We start from the raw sequence: 23,699 nt of genomic DNA, 5'->3' as shown, positions 1-23,699 counted from the left end.
TGACATGTTTCGTCCTATGGGGCATCATCTGGGGTGACCACCATGAGTTTGCCTTTCGTCGCAAACGTGGGGGCACTTTCATTTTTATTTTTTTTATTATTTTTTACACTGACGCTTTTTTTCACTCTTGTTGTCACAAGGAATGTAAACATCCTTCTGACAGTAGTAAGCGGTGTGAGGTACTCTTTATGGAGAGATCTGGGGTCTAAAAGACCCCAAATTCCTTCTCTGCCCTTAAAAGTGTTCTATCATACCAAGATTGGTTTGTTTGAATGCTTTTGATTTTTGAAAATGGTGCAGTTTACTTCCGGGCATACTGGAAAGGATACGCTTCCTGAATTTACACAGACACACAGTGGCACACCTCCAGCTCTGCAGCTCTCCTTGGCCCTCTTATGACACCCCCCCCTCCCTTTCTGGCAAACTCACAAGAGAGATCTGTGCATGATGTCATAAGCCTAGGCTAATGACCAGACAAGAAACAGGAAATGGGCTGTATAAGGTTTTTACTGGCAGAAAAAAAAAAGTTTTACTATCCAAAGTTAAAACAACAAGAGCAGAAGATTTAATAGATGGAAAGATGAAAAAATGACTGCAGGTCCACTTTAAAGATGACATTGCCAGAGCTTCCTTTGAAAGAAAGGATGCACTCCCATTGTCCCATATTGTCTATGCACAGTTTCTCCAGCATTAATTTCCCATTGAATTAGCCAGATTATTTTGCAAGCCTTCACTCAAAGGACAGAATCCAACATTCCTGGTCAGTGCTTAGTCTATCAGTGCTGTAAAATATCTTTGGCCTTTCAGCAGGAGGCATCATCTTTCAAGTATTCAAGGCAAATACCTGGTCCTCTATCCACACATTCCCCAAATTGTATTATGTGGATGTTAAAGCACTATTAAACCCAGAACCAAAAATGTAATATATTTTTTATTTATTATATGTATTTATTTTTGTATTTTTTTTTAGACTTGAGTTTGGGACCTTTAGACTGTAAGCTCCTTGAGAGCAGGGACTGTATATATATATATTAGGGCTGAAACAACTAATCGATTATGAAATTAATCGATTACTATTTTCGTAATCGATTAATCGGCTAGTAACATAATGGGGTTAAAAAACCCTAAAATTAGCCCTTTATAGTACAAAAAGAGCAAATAATCGCTACTGTAAATGTTACTTTCACTGTTCTACAGTGAAAAAAATGATCCCCTTACAGTAGTGATTATCTGCTTTTTTCTACTATAAAGGGCTAATTTTAGTTTTTTTAACCCCATTATATTACTAAACGTCTTAGACCTGGTTCACATCTATGTGTTTATTGGTGCTTTTTGCAGAAATGTACTACAGTTCATTTACATGGTTTCCTATGGGACACGTTCACATATGAAAGGGTCAGAGACTTTTAAACGCAAAATGGTGCTTTATTGGTTCAATATAATTCAATGGAGAAGCTGCAGAAAAGCATGTAATGCGTTTTTGCAGCAATTTGTGTTTTTTTAATCTGCCCCAAAAAAATGCAAATTACAGTAAAATCACGTGTGCAAAAAGCACTGCAGAAACAGATCAAAAGCAAACTGCAAAAAAATCTTTGTACATTAGCTGAATGAAAGAATTTTGTTTGAAATTTTCACTTGTTTTTAACATTCTGTTTTTAAAATGAATGTTATTTCTGAACGAAAACCACATACACTGCCTGAAAATTCCTTTGACTAAGAAGTTTTCTATGCATCATCTTTAGAAAGAGCTTCCTTCTGGGATGACAGCCATGCAGACTAATTTGATGCAGTGTGCTGCTTATGGTCTGAGCACTGACAGGCTGACCCAACCCCTTCAACGTCTGCGACTGGCAGCACTCATACGTCTATTTCCCAAAGACAACCTCTGGATATGACGCTGAGCATGTGCACTCAACTTCTTTGGTGGACCATGGCAAGGCCTGTTCTGAGTGGAACATGACCTGTTAAACCGCTGTATGCTCTTGGTCACTGTGCTGTAGCTCAGTTTCAGGGTCTTGGCAATCTTCTTATAGCCTAGGCCATCTTTATGTAGAGCAAAAAATCATTGTTTCAGATCCTCAGAGAGTTCTTTGCCATGAGGTGCCATGTTGAACTTCCAGTGACCAGTATGAGAGAATGAGAGCGATAACACCAAATTTAACGCAGCTGCTCCCCATTTACATCGGAGACACTGTGTCACATGACATCAGGGAGGGAAAATGGCTAATTGGGCCCAATTTGGATATTTTCACTTAGGGGTGTACTCACTTTTGTTGCTAGTGGTCTAGACATTAATAGCTGTGCGTTGAGTTATTTTGAGGGGACAGCAAATTGACACTGTTATACAAGCTGTACACTCACTACTTTACATTGTAGCAAAGTGTAATTTCTTCAGTGTTGTCACATGAAAAGGTATAATAAAATATTTACAAAAATGTGAGGGGTGTACTCACTTTTGTGAGATACTGTGTGTGTGTGTATATATATATATATATATATATATATATAGATATATATATATATAGATATAAAATCTCTGTGTAAATCAATAGCCCACTATAAATGTAGTAAGTAAATTGCCTTTTGTTTTACTGCTTGTTACCCCTGAACTCATTCACTGTATGTAAGGGTATAGCCACTAGTCTGATGAAGCTGTACCCCCTCAGTTTTCTGTAGTATCTACCCTCCTAGAGGCAGGAGCAAGAACCAGATGGTAAAAGCTGTGTCCATTAGTGAGTTATTGGAGAAAATGATTGCACAGTAAAAAGAAAAATCACTTTATTCCAATTTCAGACTCTGGTGATAGTTTTTATATATATATATATATATATATATATATATATATATATATATATATATATATACATATGTTACCATAGCAGCTAACTAGTTTAAGCATACTTTTCTGTTCTTTCATTCATTCATTATTTGCAAAACAAGTTTGAATATCTTTGTTTGCAGCAAGGCAAAATACTGTATTTATCGGCGTATAACACACACCCTTTTCCCCTTAAAATCAAGGGAAAATCATGGGTGCGTGTTATACGCCGATCCCCCGCCGATTGTGAGGAAAGGAGCGAGCAGAGTCGAGATAAACAAAGCCGAAGTACGCTCGGCTCCTCTCGTAGTCATGGCCACCTCCACTGATTGCAAGAGGAGCGAGCGCCATTGACATACAGAAAGCTGAGTGTACTTCGGCTAGACTCGGCTCCTCTCGCAGTCTCCCTGACTGTGAGCAGAGCCAAGTCTAGCTGAAGTACACTCGGCTTTCTGTATGTCAGCGGTGCTCGCTCCTCTCGCAATCAGTGGAGATGGGCGGGACTGTGAGCAGAGCCGAGTCTAGCCAAAGTACACTCAGATTTTTGTATCTCGGATACGATCGCTCCCCTTCGCTCAAAGTCAGCGGAGATCAGCGCCAAATTTAAATCAGGGCAATGCTGCAGAGACTGGGCAAGGCTGCAAAGGCACTGGGCAAGGCTGCAATGAGGGTCAAGGCTGCAGATGGACACTGTTAAGGCTGCATTGATGGGCATTTAAATTTAAGTTTTTTTCCATAACTTCCCTCCCAAAAGTTTTTTTCCTTAAAATTCCCTACTAAACTTGGGGTGCGTGTTATACGCCGATAAATATGGTAACTAGGGGTCTGTAAAAGCAGGTGGCTGAGCCATGGTTTCACCACCCCACAACTGTCTACCTATAAGATAACATACAGCCAGAATGGCCTGTACACATATGCGGCCTTGGCATATTTAATAGTGCTTGTCGAGTATGGCATTGAAGTCAAAGGGACCACATCACAACTGCATGCCAAATCCTTGGTTTGTGGTCACAGATCAGTAATCCCATTCAAAATCTCTGGAAAACAAAACCGGCATTCACGAGAGTAAAGTATTGCCTCCTGAACGCCTGCACGCTGCTTCTCTATCACCCTCTGGAAAGTGATCGCATACTGTATGTAAACTTGTGCTTCTTTTATATACAGTATGTCACTATTTATTTATTTTCCTGGATCAGAGGTCATTTAGACTTGCAGTTACTGACTCATCAGCTGACTTTCCCTGCAAACTGAGTGATTTACTAAAAGAAGAGAGGCTGTTCACCTAGCACAATAAGTCTTCACTGTGGTCTGGTTGGTTTGCAGATTCTGTTAGTTTGCAAAGTGGATAATATTAATAAATAGGGTGAAACAGTGTTCACTTTGAATACCCATACATGTGCTGACAAAGTAAAACTATAGACTCTTGTAATATCTTCCACAGGAGCCAACGCTTTACACTGTAAGAGCCGCCATTATCTTGGATCAGGATGGGCATCGACTTCTGGCTAAAGTAAAACTTGAGTGTAATTGCATCCCCTCTGCACTAACCACTGTCTTCAGCTTGTACTGATGTGACTAAAACACAAACTAACAATCCAATTAAATATTTCCTTTAGTGTAGTTAAATGTTAGATTGTTCTATTGTTAGGCAAAAATAGAATGTTCAGTTTGAATCTTTTACTTAGTAAATCTTTTTTTTCCTGATTTGCACAGAGAGGGAAAGAGTAAAAACCTCTGTCTGATTTCTATTCCTGTCTCCATTGGTGAGATTTACCCTAACTTCCTGTCTTGGCGAAAAGTTTTTACAAGGACAGGAAGTGACAGTAACAAAAGCACATGTACTATGTAGAGAAAAGCCTGGAACACACCACGTTTTTTTCCCGTTAAAATAAAAACTGACAGCTCCAGTCGGAGCTGTTGTAATAACGATCCAATGTTAGTACAGCGATCTCCGTTTCTGCTCCTTCCCCTGCCCAAACGATCCATTGGCTGAGATTGCTGATCGAGGAGCTACTGGTTATCCAGAATGCTCGTCTGACAGAAGTCGGCCAAATGGTCTGGCTTTTGTTGGATCGGTTGCCTTACACATGTGCCTGTGTGTACAGGGCTTAAGGAGGGGTCAGATTATCTGTCAGGTGACCTGTGATGTCAGAAGGACAGGAAGTGAGGGAAATCACCCCAGTTGGGACACAAATGGCAAAGAAATTTGAGTTCTGACTCTAGTTTAATTAGGGTGAACAGTTCATTTGTGCTCGAGACTGTTCCTTCACTACAGCAGTGAGGGTCAGCCAAGTGAGAAGTCCATGAGTGGCAGTCCAAGAGAGAAGGCTCATAGTACTAAGGGCTTATTCACACTTGCTTTGGCAGATGGTGAGGAGGTGTTGTATTCTGAACCCCACACTAGCACACCAGCTTGCATTGCATGCAGTTGCAGGGCACTTGCAGACCAGTCCCATTCAGGTATTTGCCCTGCAAAATTGCATGTTCCTTCTGTGTGAGTGCCAGCAAAATTTAATGTCACTAGGCTATTTGTCAGATGTTCTCCGTTAATAAGAATATTTTGAATCAGGAAAATGCCTCATTATGGCCACTAGATGGAGCTAATAACCATAGCAAATAAGTATGTATTACCTATGATCATTAGCGCTATCTATCATAATGCTGTATTTCCTGATTCACACTATTCTTCTGAATGACCAACATCTGACCTGATCTGAGAGAAAACAGCTCTGTAACATTTAGTTTTGCTGGTGTTTGCACGGGAAGAATGTACATGCAGTTTTGCAGGACAAATGCCATCTAAAGCGGAACTCCGTGGAATTAAAAAGTCTTCCCTTGCAGTGGGTCTGCGCCCACACTGCCAGGATTTACTGCTTGTTTAGTCTGGAGGATGTGAAAAGTACTTCTATTGACTTGATTCTCCCCTGACAAACAGTGCTTCACTCCAGCAGTGGGCTGTCCCTTGGCATCCTCATGTCCAGTGCAGGGCTATGGGCTTGCATTGGTCTTGATGACCTCAGAGGACTTTAGACCACTGGAGTGCAGTGGGGGATATGCTGCAGGGAACAAGCAGTGTGATGGAGCCTGTAGTAGCAGAGAATCAGTTAATTAAAACCGCATTTCATGGTCCCCTGAGTATGAATGAACATCTAACCCCTACGGTGGGGGCAAAGACCCATTGCATGGGGGGGGGGGGGGGGTTAGTTTTTGGAAATTCAGCTTTAAGTGTCTGCAGCAAGAGCTGTCAGTGTTGCCTGATACAAGCATTCAGGTTCTTGCTTTAGGTTTCCTATTCTGCGCCGAGAGAATAAAAGGAATATACCTGTTTGGTTGTAATAAGCAACACAGAGCTCTTGTTTCAGAAATGTTTCTGTCAAAGTCTTGGCCTACTTTGTTATGAAGCACAATTTACCCATCTGTGTAATAAATTCAGGTTTGTAAGAGATAGTTGACATAGATATCAGGAATACTCAGGTTGAACTGGATGGACTGGTGTCAGCCTTACCAGCTATGTAACTATGAATAAGCAGCTCACAATCCGAGGTTTACGTCATCCTTGTCACATGACTGTAAATAAAACTTCACACTCTTTATGTAAGCATGGCTACATGAGTTAATGTCATAAGAGTAGCATGGTGTTATAAATGTGAGCTTCAATGTGACATTGGTTATTTACTCACCTGTACACTCTGGTGTTATGCTACAGTTTGAAGAATGTTCTGAGACCTTTCAATTAGTCCTAACGCTTTCTTTGCAAAGAGGTGAACATAACAGAAAGATGTTGGGACATTAGGCTGCTTCCAGTTCATCCTTGACAAAATGATGTTTTTTTTTTTTTTGGAATCATTATTGTGCCAATAGCATTAACCATTTGCCGACCGTGCCATAGCCGAATGATGGCTACAGCTCAGCCGACCAGTTCTGGGAGTGCGTCCCTTGCAGCATGCTCTGTGGTTGCTGTGTCCTCTGGATACTGCTGATCACAGATTGAGATAGGGAGCCAATCAGCAATTACGGATGTAAACAGAAGCCAGTTATCAGCATTCCTTTCCTTGCGCTGACAGCAGGAGGAGAGGAGAGTCAATAACCGGCTTGTATAAAAGGGACACATACACTGATAATGTGTGTCCTGATTATCAGTGCAGTCCCAACAGTGCTCACCAGTGTCACCTATTAGTGCCACCTCACCAGTGCCCATTAGTCCAGTGTCAGCGTATATCGGTGAAGGAGAAAAATGACCTGTTTGCAAAATTTTATAACAATAAAATTATTTTATAAAATAAAATAAAAAATTTCAATCTTTTTTCATCTATTTAACAAAAACTGAAAGTAGGCAAGTGATTAACCACTTAAGCCCCAGACCATTTGGCTGCCCAAAGACCAGAACACTTTTTGCGAATCGGCACTGAGTCAATTTAACTGACAATTGCGTGGTCTTATAGAAAGATTTGGAAAGCTGCGCCACAACCCCTATTTAACTAACCAAATCAATGTGAAATACCTGAATACTTAAAGAGGAAGTAAACCCTTCCAAACAACTTGGACCTATAGGTAAGCCTAGATTAAGGCTTACCTGTAGGTCCAAGCAATATCTCCTAAACCTATATCGTTTAGGAGATATTTGCCCGAAAATGGGCACCGCTGTCTACGGCGCATGCGCCGTAGACAGCGGCGCGCAGGCGCACTAAATGCGGCAAATCCAAGAATGGATTTGCCTAATTTGTCGACTCCCGTGCGCATGCGCGGGAGTGACGTCATCGCGGCTTCGCCGTATGGCAGCAGCGGAGCTGCGAGACGCGACTCCCATGCGCATGCGCGGGAGTGACGTCATCGCGGCTGCGCCGCTGTGATTCGTCGGAGCTACGAGACGCCACCAGCAACATGGATGCGGCGGACTACAGGGGACAGCGGCGACTTCGCTGGCTCCTGTGTCAGGTAAGTGACACATAATGAGCTACTATGCGATGCATAGTAGTCCATTATGCTTTACCTTTGCAGGGAAAAAAAGAGGAAGTAAACCCATCAGGGTTTACTTCCTCTTTAATATACACACAAATAAATGAATAGGTGTATGATACATACATAAATAAATAACATTGATATCACACAAATTAATTAAGCAAAAAAAAAAAACAGCATGAATAATAAGAAAACAGCTTGAAAAAAGTCAAAGCTGAGAATAAAGCCTGAAGAAGGGACACGCATAAAGCCTGAAGAAGGGACACGCATGTCCCGAACGCGAGCTCTTCCCCGCTAACCCGGAAGTGACGCCGATCCCGGCCAGTGCTGGTGCCTAGTGTTTGCGCTCAACAACCACTGGAAACATTGTATCCAGCTGTGTTTCTGGGCCTGGGACCATCCACATCATCTATCCCTCTGCCAGATTTACAGCCGATGGCCTCTCCTCTCTGATGGCGACTAGCGGATGTTGAAATAATTACAATGCCCATCTATGAACCACTTTTCAAAAGTGGATAGGAGAGCTTCGGGAGCTCGCAGAGGACGTTACAAGGAGGCAGAAAACCACAGTTATGTATTATTCCTACCGGCAGATTCCATAAGAAGCATCTACACATCAGCTCCAATGGCAGGGAACAAAGAATGTTGCAAGCCAGACCTATTCACTGCCACTGTTAGTGATATGTCCGATTGCTGACCGTGGAAGTTATTTGTGCGGTGTTGCCATACACTGGGGATAGCTGATCTGTTAGCGTCTGATGCATGGAGAAAGACACAGATGATTTATTATTAAGGCTGCAATTTGATCTATATCTGGTAAGCGCATCTAATTCTCGGTGACGAGCACTGGTTTGCAGTTTCGTGTGGATTCACCGTGGTGTCCTTATAAGAACATATATAGTGGACTCTATTTCTCAGCTTTGGCTTTTTTTAAGCTGTTTTCTTATTATTAATGCTGTTTTCTTTTTTGCTTAATTAATTTGTGTGATACCAATGTTATTTATTTATGTATGTATCATACACCTATTCATTTATTTGTGTGTATATTAAGTATTCAGGTATTTCACATTGATTTGGTTAGTTAAATAGGGGTTGTGGCGCAGCTTTCCAAATCTTTCTATAATTTACTCTAGTGTGTGTATCCCACTTAGAGCTGCGGCCTCTATTTTAGTATTTTTTATTTTTTTATTTTAATTTCATTATATATATTTTTTATTTTATTTTTATTTTATATTTATTTTTGTTTTCACCTGAGCGCAGTTTATTTTCTATTTTTTAAATTGCGTAGTCTTGCAACATGGCTCCCAAACAAAATTGATGTCCTTTTTTTCTTCACAAATAGAGCTTTCTTTTGGTGGTATTTGATCACCTCTGCGTTTTTTTATTTTTTGTGCTATAAACAATAAATTGCGACAATCTTGAAAAAAACGCATTATTATTAACTTTTTGCTATAATAAATATACCCCCAAAAAAAATATTTTTTCATCAGTTCAGGCTGATACGTATTCTTCTACATATTTTTGGTAAAAAGAAATAAGTGTATATTGATTGGTTTGCGCAAAAGTTATAGCGTCTACAAAATAGGGGATAGTTTTATGGTATTTTTATTAATAATTTTCTTTTTTTTACTAGTAATAGATCAGCAATTTTTATCGTGACTGCAACATTATGGTGAACAGATCGGACACTTTTGGCGTGATTTTGGGACCATTCACATTTATACAGCGATCACTGCAATTAAAAATGCATTGATTACTGTGTAAATGTGACTGGCAGTGAAGGGGTTAACCGCTAGGTGGTGCTTTAGGGGTTAAGTGTGTCCTAGGGAGTGATTCTAACTGTGGGGGGGAGGGGCCCAATTACAGAGAGCTGTGATCAGTGTCCTGTCACGAGGCAGAATGGGAAAATGTTTTATTACATTAACATTTCCCTGTTCTTCCTCTCTGTGAGACAATCGCAGGTATCTGTGCAGACATCAAGTCTGTGGGACCCGCAATCACACTCACGCAAACCGCTTCTTAAAGGGCAATGTACAGGTAGGTTAATCTGCCTGTACGTGCGCTTCTGCCGTTGTATATTAGCGTGAGCCGGTGTCCTATCATATATGGTCCCCCATTGGATAGTGTCCGCTGTGTACTGCGCATGCGCAGTACACAGCACACACAGATTCCGAAAATAGTCGAGGATAAACGGCGCCTGAGCCTTGAGTCCAGGTTCTATCCCCACCATCCAAGTGGACATAGAGTTGGAATATAAAAGAGCCGAGCGCAGCGAGGCCGAGCCCCGAAGCATGGCGAGCAAAGCTCGCCCGCGAGGGGCCCTCTAATTTTCCCAACCATATGTCCGCTTGGATGGTGGGGCTAACACCTCCACTCACGGCGCAGGCGCCGTTCATCTTCTGAGATTTTCTGAAGCTTCTTCTGCCCCATACTGCACATGCGCAGTACGGGGCGGACACTATATGATGCCAGGACACTATCTGCCAGAACACCGGTCGGTAAGCGGTTAAATAATAATATTATTACACAAGATTTATACAGTTTGCACAGCACTTTACAATATAAAGAGAGACAGTACAATTATGAAACGATTAAGAGAGCCCTGATCATGTAAAGATCAACTCCAGGATATAAGAAAAATATAACGTGAACATGTAGACCTTGAATGTTTCTTTGCAAGGCCTTTATACGTCCTCCACCCACCAGCTATAGTTGCAAAGTTGACAAATGACAACACAATCTTATGACACCAAAGTGCAACTTTGAATGACACCATTCAGTTTTGTTAGGCCCCTTTCACACTGGGGCAGTTTTCAGGTGCTACAGCGCTAAAAATAGCGTCTGTGTAGCGCTTGAAAAAACCGGCCCCTTTCACTCCAGTGTGAAAGCCGGAGGGCTTTCACACTGGAGCGGTGCGCTAGCAGGACGGGGGAAAAAGTCCTGCTAGCTGCATCGTTGGAGCGGTGAAAGGAGCGGTGTATTCACCGCTCCTACCCATTAAAATCAATGGGGCAGCGCGGCTATACCACCGGCAAAGCGCCGCTGCACGGGCGCTTTGTGGGCGGTTTTAACCCTTTTTCGCAGACCACCGCTAAAACAACGGTAAAGCGCCACTAAAAATAGCGGCGCTTTACCGCCGACGCCTGCACCGTCCCAGTGTGAAAGGGGCCTTAGTGTCACAGTGCCCTACCTCTGATGGGTGGGCAAGGCTTTAGAACTAAATTAATGGCCTGCGCTAAAGCAGAGCCAGGGACAAGGTGGGCAAAAGGGGTTACGTGCCCCGGGTGCACTGGTGCTATGTGAAGAAGGGGGTGTTTAGAGCTGGTCAGCCCTCCACTCCCTAGTTTGAATAACAGGAGTGACACTGACATCACTTTTATCATTCAGAAAGGAGCACAGCGCATCTGCTGCAATCGTTGCTAGAGGGAGGAATCTGCTCTGTCCTCCCTGCATTAGCAGTGTGACAAGGTGGTCTTCCCTGCAGTAGCAGTGTAACGTTACGGCAGAAAAGGTAGGGTGGCATTTTTGCTGAGAACATCAGACATTTTTTGTCAGCATGGGTGCCTGCCAGAGAGTGAGGGCAGAGTGCCCTTCTTCCTACCTCCCCTTGTCAGGTGACATATCATGGGGAAGATGATTAAGCTGCTTTCATTCCCGGGCAGGTGCAGCTGAATACAGTACAGTACACTGAACTGTAAGTGCACACATGGTGGGGGAGAAAGCTAGCCCCAGAGCTTCCCTCTCTCTCGCATAACCACCCTTTATTCTGGACTCATGTACACTTGTATTTGGGGGCAATAAACAACCTGTTGCCGCCTATGTAACACATGTGCAACGGCAAAAAAAAGTGTGCTTTAATATCCACACTGCACGTGTTCTCTCGGTGGCTGGTGTTTCTTTGCTGATAGCATGCTCACTGCATGCTCCCAGCACAGAGAACGAGCTGTGAGACTGCTCTTAGTCCCTGCTAATGATTGGTAGCTGACGGGACCAGTGCCTGATCATGTGACCACTATGACAGCCAATCACAGTGGTCACGTGATCAACCAATCTTCCCCCCGGAATTCAGAACTTTTTACCTTTTGGAGCATGTTACACCCACTGCCACATTTTAAAAACAGAGCTCTGTGAATAAATGAAGTCCCTTCTGCGCCCCAGCAGACGGCTTGTAGTTCTGAATAAGCTGCGAGCGTGCAGTTTTTAGTGCATTCACAAGCCCTGCAGCATTCAAACTGTACATATGTGTGGGCTGAAAGCTATAGGACTTGTCTGCAGGACACTGACATTGCACTAACAATCCACTGATCACGGGTGCAATGCTTTGCAGGCTCCTGGGTACAAAAAAATTCTAAATGCTTTTTCTTTTTTTTTGCAAAAGGATTATTATTGTGATACAGGATTTATATAGCGCCAACAGTGCAGCTCTTTACATGAGGGCAGACATTACAGTTACAATACAATTTAATACAGGAAGACCCTGCTCTTTAGAGCTTACCGTCTAAGGCAGCATTCACACTACAGTGTCAATCACGGCAACCCGCATGGCGTTACACATGTCGGCCAAAAATAGTTCAGGAGCTACTTTTAGGCGACATGCGTCCCGCGATTGGAGCATGTTTTATCGCGTGACTATCGTGGCAGATCCGCCCCACGGTTTGAGATATTCAAAGGAATGGCATCTCGAATGCGAGTCCCGTGTTTTGTCATTCACACCTTTGCGCTGTCAAATCGTGGGCAGATCTGCGGAAAACTGCCTGCGATTCAAAACGCTGTAGTGTGAATGCAGCCTAAGCCCTTGTACACACGGTCGGAGATTCCGACAACCAAATCCGTCGGATTTTGTCCGAAACTGTTGTATACACACGGTCGGACAAAGTTGTCGGAAAATTCGACGTGATGACGTTATTTCGTTACGACGGGACTATATTCACGCTAGTAGCCAATAGCTTTGGTGTAGGAATTTGATCTGAGCATGCGTGGCACTTTGTCCGATCGGAATTCTCTACACATGATCGGAGTATGTCCGATCGGAGCATTTTGTCGGAAAATATTTCCGGCAAGTTGGAAAAGTTGGTCCGACGGATATTCCGACAGAAACAGTCCGATGCAGACCACACACAGTCGGAATATCCGACAAAATGCTCCGATCGGACACATTCCAACGGAATCTCCGACCGTGTGTACAAGGGTTATGAGGGAGGGTCAAGTGATACAAAAAGGTAATAACTGTGGGGGATGTTCTGATAAAGAAAATAAAAGTACGGTTGTTAGGTGGGGACAGGATAGGCTTCTCTGAAGAGAAGGGTTTTCTGGGATAATCTAAAAGTGGGCAGAGTAGGAGACAGCCGGACAGATTGGTGTAGGGAGTTCCACAGGATGGCAGAGGTTCGGGAGCAGTCCTGGAGGTGTGCATGGGAGGAGGTGACAAGGGAGCTAGAGAACCAGAGGCGTTGGGAGGAATGAAGAGAACGATTTGGTTGGTATTTTGAGACTTGGTTAGTGATGTAGCTGGGGGCAGAATTGTAGCTTTGTAAGTACAGTAGTTAGTATTATGAATTTAATTCCATGGGTGAGCAGAAGCCAGTAAAGGGATTGGTAGAGAGGGGTAGCAGACACGGAGCGGTTGGTAAGGTGGATGAGCCTGGCAGCAGCATGGGATTGTATGTCGCACAAATTCTAAACTCACTCAGTCATAGGACTCGAGCTATAAGGCCCCTTTCACACTGAGGCGTTTTTCAGGCGCTACAGCGCTAAAAATAGCGCCTGTATAGCGTCTGACAAAAGCGGCTCTTTTCACTCCAGTGTGAAAGCCGGAGGGCTTTCACACTGGAGCGGTGCTCTGGCAAAATGGTAAAAAAAAAAAGTCCTGTTAGCCGCATCTTTGTTTCAAATTTTCTCTTTATTATTCTTTTTCAAAATTATCCATAATACATTCTGGTACATTTACTACATCATACATAAAAAACTCTCTCAATATATAATACATTTACTAACATATCCCCATACATTCAAAAATAATAAGGGAGGGGGGGAAGGAGGGAAAGAGGTTAAGAAGAGAGGGGGGGGGGGGTTTCCTTTTTTTTTTTTTTTTTTTTTTTCTTTTTTATTATTAGCCGCATCTTTGGAGCGGTGAAGGAGCGGTGTATTCACAGCTCCTAAACCGCTCCTTCCCATTGAAATCAATGGGGCAGAGCGGCTATACCACCGGCAAAGCGCCGCTGCAGCGTTTTGCAAGCAGTTTTAATCCTTTTTCAGCTGCTAGTGGGGGTTAAAACAGCTTTACTGCCGACGCCCGCACCACCCCAGTGTAAAAGGGGCCTTAATGAATCAATTTATAAAAACAAAGTCCCCACCAGCCAGGTTTGTTTAAAAAAAAACGGTTACCCTAGCACCACGGCCTGTTCGATGCAGTTTTGAAGACCTAGGTTAAAGATGTCCAAACCGACATCTGAAAGGTGCACACCATCCTGTCTACAAAGACTGGGAAAACCTCCTTCCAGATCATCGTGGCGGAAAGAAATGCCCCCAATCCCTGACAGGATTAATCCTCCGTTTAATCTTCTCAAGCGGTCTACTGCCTTGCGAATATATCCAGGGTAAGCGAGAAATCATTTTAGAGAAAATAATACAAGTATTAGGAAAGGCTAACTTCAAACGATACAAATCTTTTTAAACTACCAACGTCGTTACCTCCAAGGTGAAGAATGAAAACAGATGGGGAAGGCCAAGAAAGAAACAAATCAGAAAGATGAAAGAACAAATCATTCCATTGTAGACCACGAATGCCCTTCCAAAGAATATGAAATGTATCTGACGGTAACGATAGTTTGGAACTGTAGCAACGCTTTGAAGCTCTTCTATGAGCCCAGTATATATAAGAATGGGCAACTATCCATATGAAATATTTTGCACCTAAAAATGAAAGAGATAAATTAGGTTGAATGTAAGGCCGCGTACACACGCGGGGACTGTTCGCCCAACTTTGTCCGCTGAACAGTGTTTCGGCAAACAGTCCGCTCGTGTGTGGGCTTTCAGCGGACAGTTTCAGCGAACAGTCCGCTGAACAAGGTTTTTCGGAAATTCCGAAAAACTGTCCGCTGAAACCTTGTTTCAGCGAACAGTCCCCTCGTGTGTAGGGTTGTTCGTCAAACTAAGTTCCGCGCATGCTCAGAAAGGATTTACACGCCGAAAGTTATAATGCAGTGTATAGGACGTCGTATTTTTCGTCCCGTCGTACGTGCCGTTCACGTCATCGCGCACGGTTTCAGCAAACTGTTCGTCCGTCGTGTGTGGCCATGTCCGTCCATGCTAATTTTGAGCGGACTGTTTGCCGAAACTGTTTGACGGACAAAGTTGGGCGAACAGTCCCCGCGTGTGTACGCGGCCTAAATGTTAAATCCACTAGACTCCCATCTACCCTATTTCATAATGACCGTATCACTTAGGACTGCAGAGAATTGAAATTTCATCATGGGGAAGAATCTGTGTGAAAAAATTGCTGCCTGGAAGCCGGTCTGACATCCATGTATTTTTTGAGAATTAACAGGGGACAAAGGATGGAGTCACCACACGCAAATAGATTGAGCCAGCGGCCTTTACCTGTTCGATCCGTTTTAGACCTTTTTACAAAAATAAGAACCTTATCCTCCAGGGTAGAAACTTCTGATAAAAGTAAACCTTCCAAACTGTGTTATTTGGCAGCATTTCTGAAATACAAAAAGCTGCAAAAAACATTAAAACAAGAGCAGCATGAAATAATAAAGCCTCGTAAACTGAAATGCAGACAAAAGAAGTAGCCAAACACAGCTTGGATAATATATCTAAAGTAATTGGCCTGCGCAAATCTGGAACCAACTTTACTTTTCTTAACCCTTTTAAGGCTTGCCTGACTAAAAGGAAACTGTTGCAGGCTGGGAAATTATGAAGTTTAAAGAAAAAAGAAACCCCAGCTAAAATCTTATTAATATGGTTAAAGGAAAAATCTAACTGCATTAACGAGCAAAGAAAAGCTAAAATTGAACTCTCAGACGGAGGTAAGCCAGGAGAACCTAACTCCGAATTGAATTTCAGCCACTTCAACCATGCAACTGAGTAGTCAGTCCATGTTTTAGGAGCGAGCAAATTTTTTATAGCCACAATACTGGATTCAAATCCGATCCCAAAGATGACTCGGGCAATGTTACCCAACCAGATCTGCATGAGGCAACAGCTGCCTGAAACGGGCCATCTGGAATCGAGATAAGGCATCAGCGATGACATTGAGCTTTCCCAGTACATACTTTGCCTTAACCCAAATGTTTAACTGTAAACATAAGAGGACTAAATAACGTAAAAATTTTATAACTAACAAGGACTTTGAAGAAAGGCAGTTTAAAGCAAATAATACACCTCTATTATCCATGTTAATAATAATACATCTGTTAGTGAATTGGTTACCCCAAATTTCTAAAGCAACCACGATTGGAAAAACTTCCAATAAAACTATGTTCTTTGTCATTTTACTAGAAACCCAAAAGGGGGGCCATGAACCCCAACACCAATGGGAATGAAAAATAGCAGCAAACCTGTGAGAGCCAGCGGCGTCTGTAAATAACTCTAAATCCGTTGCAAATACGAAATCTTCCTGGAAAAAGGATCTGCCATTATAATCTGGAAGAAATTGAGACCATACTAATAAATCACCTTTAAGGTCGCAAGTCAACCTAATGTGAGAAAAAGGTGATTTAAGACCAGACATAGCCAAGGATAACCTTCTGGAAAATATTCTTCCCATAGGCATTATGCGTGTAGCAAAAGCCAGAAGACCCAAAAAGGATTGAAGCTCTTTAGGTAAAATCTTATTCTAGCGCAGAAAGAATTACATTTGGGATTGAAGCCTGCACGTTTTTACAGCAGGTAATTCAAATTGAAATAATAAAGTATTCATTTTTATACCCAAAAATTCAATAATAGGAGATGGAAAGGAAGTTTTTTCAATTGCTAAAGGGATACCAAAATATTCAGCTATAAGGAAATTTTATTTAAGAATTAAAGAACAAACCAAAGAATTTGGGAGGCCAATAAAAAGGAAGTCATCTAGTGAATTATACCAGTATGACCAGATTCAAACATTAACACCCACGAAGAAATGAAGCAAAAATTTCAAAACAGTAACATGACAATGAACAACCCATTGGGAAGCATTTGTCATAGAAAAAATGACCCTCAAAACAAAAACACAAGGAATTGTGAGATTCTGGAGCAATGGGCAATAATCTATAAGGGCTGACTGTCAGCTTTAGCTAATAAAGCTCGTCCAAATGTTTTTATAATTTGAATAGCATCATCATTGCATATTTACCAGAAACAGATGATGGGTCAATTTCGTCATTTAGAGAATGGCCTACAGGGAATGAAAGATGGTGAATAAGCCGGTAAGCGTTAGGTTCCTTTTTAGGGACTAAACCTAAAGGTGAGACTTGAAAATTAACCACTTCAATACCAGCCACTTAGACACCTTCCTGCCCAAGCCAATTTCCAGCTTTCATCATTTGAATGACAATTGCGCAGTCATGCTACACAGTAACCAAACAATTTTTTTTATCATTTTGTTCCTATTCGATCACCTCTGCAATTTTTTTTTTTTGCGCAACACATAAAAAAAGACCGAAAATTTCTGTTACTTTTTTGTAAATACCGTAAGTACGTTTTCTTCTTCAATGATGGGCACTGATATGGCTGCACTGATAAGGCGGCACTGATGGGCACCGATGAGGTGGCACTGATAGGTGGCACTGATGGACACTTGTAGGTGGCACTGATGGACACTCATAGGCGGCACTGGGGGGTACTTATGGGTGGCACTGATGGGTGGCATTGCTGGGCATCCCTGTTTTGTAATGTGCTACAGAGGTGCCAATCAGTGCCTATTTGTGGGCACTGATTGGCATATTTTTTCACATGTGGATGGCTGATCACGTGGTAAAGAACTTTTGCCGGATCGGACTGACACACCGCACCACCGATAGCCTCAATGGCCCATCGGTGGCTGTTATCCTGAAGGACGTCATATGACATCCAGTCAGGATAATGGAACCACCGCCCGGCCGTCATTCGGCTATAGGCCAGGCTGGAAGTGGTTAATAAAACGGAGGGGATATGAAAGGGCCTGCAATTCTATTAGCTGACATTCTCTTCATTAATTTATCCCTTACTATATCAGTATGGATAAATACTGATTTAAAATTTTTTGATAACTTGCAACCAGAACCTGCAAAGATAGGAAGTTTAAAACTTGTAGAAAAACCATCAATTAGTAATTGTGCTTTACCCTTATCAGGGTATAACATTAACCATGGATGCATTGCGGACAGCCTCACTGGCGTTCAGGCTTTTTGAATGAGCCCTATGGACCTGGTTACTGGACGACCCATGGGTCCCAGAGACAGCATTCTCATTACGCTACGCAACTCGCGCATGCGCAGTAGGGAAGTGAAGCCGCAATGCTTCATTTCCTGATTCCCATACCGAAAATGGCAACGGCAGCATCCGAAGGACAGTTCGGCCTTGGGTGCCGACATCGCTGAAACTGGGACAGGTTAATGTGTCCTTATTTTAAATGTCAGCAGCTGCAGTATTTGTAGCTGCTGACTTTTAAAAAAAAGGACTCCCTCTTTAAGGCAGAGGGTAAGAGGGGCCTAATGAGTAAAGGCTCCATACTTACCACTACACATAGCCAAACCAATGGGTGTGCAGACTCCAAACAGCGGCAGCAGGTGTCTTGCCAGGGAGCTGAGGAGGCAGAGCCAGAAGGAACCCCACACAGGGCAGATTGGAGGGAAAGCATTGCATGGATGAAAAATGTGTATCCCTATTGCTCTCATTATGTCCATGGTAAGTATTGACTGTAAACATAAAGGTGTATGTCAGATAATCTGGAGTAGCAGGTAAAATACAAGTAATGGCACAGACAAATCTATATGTAAATATAAGACTAGAGCCAGGAATGTCATGGACAATAGGACTGTAGGGAGATGTGGTAAGGAGATACCAGATACTAGCATGAGTGAAAATCAAAAGGTGAACAGGAAGAGGGAGGAAAAAAGGAAGAAATTAAGTGCAAGTATAGGAAAAAGCCTGTGTGATCAGAGACAGGCTGCAGGTGAGCACTTGAGAAGAACCACGTGGAAAGAACAAATTAATATACCTGAGTGAGATAAGTGTATAATTGCATGGGTAGTAGGTTCCAAAAAGAGGCAGCCACAAGCATGTGTGTTCAGTAAAAACGAGAGCTGCAAATGAATCCATGCAGTGCTAAACCTCCAAGTTATATCCAGGAAGGGCTCAAGAGGCTCCGACAATGTCATGTATGGATCACTGGCATGTGAGCATAGAGAGCGCCCGCCGTCATAGGGAGGTGCGCAAGCACTCCTATAAGTCATCCAAATGGCACAGTGCGTACAACAGTAAAAACGCTGCAAAATTGCAGATATTTGAACGGCTGGTGCATACACATAGCGCCGATGTGTAGGTGGCCCCACCCACTTGAATGTGCATGACAACAGGGCTTCTGCCTGAAGCAGCCCCTTTTATGTCTAAGGTTATGAAGGAGCTCTGCAAAATGTTTAAGCCCTTGTACACACGGTCGGACATTCCGGCAACCAAATCCGCCGGATTAATTCCGACGGATTTAGTCCGGAAGAGGTCCGGAAGTGGTGTTGCATACACACGGTCGGACTCAGTTCTCGGAAGTTACGGTTGCCAAGAACGCGGTGACGTAAGCCGCATACGACGGGCCTGGAAAAAGGAAGTTCAGCACAACGTCCGGCACCCTTTGAGCTCCTTCTGCTGATCTCGTGTTTATCGCATGTTAGTAGAAGTTTGGTGAGAGACGATTCGCGCTTTTCAGATTTGTGCTTCAGTTCAGTACTGCTCTTCAGTTTGTGCTTGTCTGTGCGTATCTGATTATCAGTGCGTGTAGTCAGTAAGCATTTGTTTCTCATTGTGGACTATATCTTGGTATAGTACGCTTTGATTTGCATTGCTTATTGTCTGCTTGCTTCTGCTTTTCAGATCGTTCTTTCAGGCATTGCTGTTTATCGGTGCTTTCTGTTGTCCGTTCTGACCAGCCGAACATTTTAAACCATGTTTTGTGTACGTACTCGTCGTAGAGTTTGTACTGTGCAGGGGTTTGGTGTTGGGCTTTTAGCTTTCACACAAGCCCGGTCCATGAACAGGGCGAGGAGACGTTTGTGGACCAAGAATTGGTTGCGTCAGCGTGACCAGTTCTCGCACATGCCTTTGCTCCATGAGATCCGGGAGAATAATCCTGATGATTTCAGGAATTATCTCCGGATGACGGACCCCGTTTTTCACCGTCTGCTGGCTTTGCTGTCCCCTTATATCACCAGGCAGGATACCTGCATGCTGCAAGCCATCACTCCGGAGCAGAGGCTCATCGCCACGTTGCGCTACTTGGCAACAGGGAGAAGCCTTCAGGACCTAAAGTTCTCCACAGGCATCTCCCCCCAGGCTCTGGGGATCATTATTCCAGAGACCTGTTCTGCTATCATTCAGGTCCTGCAGAAGGACTATATGAAGGTAAGTTTTCTCCTTTAACATCACATTCTATGTATTTTATGATTGCTAATGTCTCGGATTTCTTTCCTCATTCCCTAATTACCATGATTGCAATATGCTTTAATTGATATGCTCTGCCCCTTTGTCCTCATGCATGCTGGAAGCTTTTCAAGTTCCTTTTTTGTACTTCATGCATATTTGCCTTCACTAACTTCACCACCATGCTCTTCTGGGCCCATAAACCTATAGTCTAGTCACTTACCAATGTCTTTTGTCAGCTCCATAGTATTGCTTTCCCCTAAACACCCCTTAAAATGTCTCCAAATGTTGTGTGTGCTTAAATTCATGCAGAGTGCCCTTTTTTATTTTTTATTGGTTGGCCCAAACTCATTAGGAACCCCCCTCCCCCCAACTGCTAGGTCAGCTGATAGCGATCCTCTATCTGCTGACTTTGCCAAACACAATACACACTCTACCTACCTTTTTTCTGGTGACATTTATGGACGAATTCACCAAATCATGTAGTGCAACGGCCTGCCTCAATACTTTCAAATGCTACAGTTTCTATTTTTTTTCCTCCTATTATTACCTTGATAGGTAATAGCAGAATGTCAAAATGTGCTTCCATTTTGTTTGGTTTTGGTATTATGACACTTCTTACCTGTCCGATGGGCTGCCAACAGTATAAGTAAGGAGGGGCTGCCCAAAGTATCACACATTATTTATGCATTCAGCTCTCAATCAAGTGGAGAGGGTTACCTGTCCAAAGGGGGGGGGGGGGGGGGGGTGACTCTGATAAGGGGACCTTATACTTTAGGCTTTAACAACTTAAGGACCGCCGTATTGCCATTGTAGGTCATCACAATGGCACAGGCAGGCACAAGCACGTAGATGTACGTGCCTGCCTTCCAGCGGGTGGGGGGTCCGATCGGACCCCCTCCCGCTGGATACGACGGTCCGTTTCCCTCCAGGAGCAATCCGTGATGAGGGGATGGCCGTTGGTTTCTGGCCACCCCCTCTGGATCGCTCCTGACCAATGACGAACTTCCTCCCACTGTGTATTGTTTACACAGGAAGGAGGAAGTGATGTCATTCTCCTCGGGGCGGTCTTTTTGACCGGACTACGAGGAGAAGACTAAAAGTAAGTGCACCAAAACACTACACTGACACATAGGTACACAAAATTCTCCTCGGGGCGGTCTTTTTGACCGGACTACGAGGAGAAGACTAAAAGTAAGTGCACCAAAACACTACACTGACACATAGGTACACAAAATTCTCCTCGGGGCGGTCTTTTTGACCGGACTACGAGGAGAAGACTAAAAGTAAGTGCACCAAAACACTACACTGACACATAGGTACACAAAATTCTCCTCGGGGCGGTCTTTTTGACCGGACTACGAGGAGAAGACTAAAAGTAAGTGCACCAAAACACTACACTGACACATAGGTACACAAACAGTAGGAGGAATTCCGACGGATTTAGTCCGGAAGTGGTGTTGCATACACACGGTCGGACTCAGTTCTCGGAAGTTACGGTTGCCAAGAACGCGGTGACGTAAGCCGCATACGACGGGCCTGGAAAAAGGAAGTTCAGCACCACGTCCGGCACCCTTTGAGCTCCTTCTGCTGATCTCGTGTTTATCGCATGTTAGTAGAAGTTTGGTGAGAGACGATTCGCGCTTTTCAGATTTGTGCTTCAGTTCAGTACTGCTCTTCAGTTTGTGCTTGTCTGTGCGTATCTGATTATCAGTGCGTGTAGTCAGTAAGCATTTGTTTCTCATTGTGGACTATATCTTGGTATAGTACGCTTTGATTTGCATTGCTTATTGTCTGCTTGCTTCTGCTTTTCAGATCGTTCTTTCAGGCATTGCTGTTTATCGGTGCTTTCTGTTGTCCGTTCTGACCAGCCGACCATTTTAAACCATGTTTTGTGTACGTACTCGTCGTAGAGTTTGTACTGTGCAGGGGTTTGGTGTTGGGCTTTTAGCTTTCACACAAGCCCGGTCCATGAACAGGGCGAGGAGACGTTTGTGGACCAAGAATTGGTTGCGTCAGCGTGACCAGTTCTCGCACATGCCTTTGCTCCATGAGATCCGGGAGAATAATCCTGATGATTTCAGGAATTATCTCCGGATGACGGACCCCGTTTTTCACCGTCTGCTGGCTTTGCTGTCCCCTTATATCACCAGGCAGGATACCTGCATGCTGCAAGCCATCACTCCGGAGCAGAGGCTCATCACCACGTTGCGCTACTTGGCAACAGGGAGAAGCCTTCAGGACCTAAAGTTCCCCCCGATCGCCCCCCGATCCCCCCCCCCAGTCACAGTGTCACTGATTGCATTGATCATTTCTTTACTGATCAATGCATTCAGTGTCAGTTGTAACAGTTAAAACTGTCAGGGCAGTTAGTGTTAGGTCCAGGGTAGCCCCCTATCACCCCCCAATAAAGATTTAACCCCCTGATTGCCCCTAGAGTTAACCCTTTCACCCCCTTTTGCCAGTGTCACTAAGCAATCATTTTTCTGATCGCTGCATCAGTGTCGCTACTGTCGCTAGGTAGCTAGTTATTTTTTTAGGTTCACCGCCAGGTTTTTATATCGCTAGGTACCCCGATATACTACCCAATAATGGTTTTAACACCCTGATTGCTCCTAGTTAACCCTTTCACTCCCTTTTGCCAGTGTCACTAAGCGATCATTTTTCTGATCGCTGCATTAGTGTCGCTACTGTCGCTAGGTAGCTAGTTATTTTTTTAGGTTCACCGCCAGGTTTTTATATCGCTAGGTACCCCGATATACTACCCAATAATGGTTTTAACACCCTGATTGCTCCTAGTTAACCCTTTCACCCCCTTTTGCCAGTGTCACTAAGCGATCATTTTTCTGATCGCTGCATTAGTGTCGCTACTGTCGCTAGGTAGCTAGTTATTTTTTTAGGTTCACCGCCAGGTTTTTATATCGCTAGGTACCCCGATATACTACCCAATAATGATTTTAACCCCCTGATTGCCCCTAGTTAACCCTTTCACCCCCTTTTGCCAGTGTCACTAAGCGATCATTTTTCTGATCGCTGCATTAGTGTCGCTAGGTAGCTAGTTATTTTTTTAGGTTCACCGCCAGGTATTTATAGCGCTAGGTACCCCGATATACTACCCAATAATGGTTTTAACCCCCTGATTTCCCCTAGTTAACCCTTTCACCCCCTTTTGCCACTGTCACTAAGCGATCATTTTTCTGATCGCTGCATTAGTGTCGCTAGGTAGCTAGTTTTTTTTTTTTAGGTTCACCGCCAGGTTTTTATAGCGCTAGGTACCCCGATATACTACCCAATAATGGTTTTAACCCCCTGATTGCCCCTAGTT

At 43.5% G+C, this 23,699-nt stretch overlaps 1 protein-coding gene across 2 annotated transcripts in view; it reads left to right on the top strand.

Moving 5' to 3' along the window:
- The window catches only part of COPZ2 (coat protein complex I subunit zeta 2), a 158,815-nt gene that overhangs the window by 31,175 nt on the left and 103,941 nt on the right, over positions 1-23,699 (top strand). Inside the window, exon 2 of one of the 2 annotated variants that reach the window (XM_077459748.1) lies at positions 4,260-4,328. The exons of the other annotated variant lie outside the window; for it this stretch is intronic. Within the exon in view, the coding sequence (XP_077315874.1) occupies positions 4,260-4,328 (69 nt within the window). The remainder of the gene's footprint in view (positions 1-4,259; positions 4,329-23,699) is intronic. 2 annotated transcript variants of the gene reach the window in all.

Source organism: Lithobates pipiens, unplaced genomic scaffold (genome assembly GCF_037356315.1).
Source record: "Lithobates pipiens isolate NorthernLeopardFrog02 unplaced genomic scaffold, aLitPip1_a1.2 Scaffold_28, whole genome shotgun sequence".
NCBI classification, from domain to species: Eukaryota; Metazoa; Chordata; class Amphibia; order Anura; family Ranidae; genus Lithobates; species Lithobates pipiens.
This window is presented reverse-complemented; position numbering and strand designations above follow the sequence as displayed.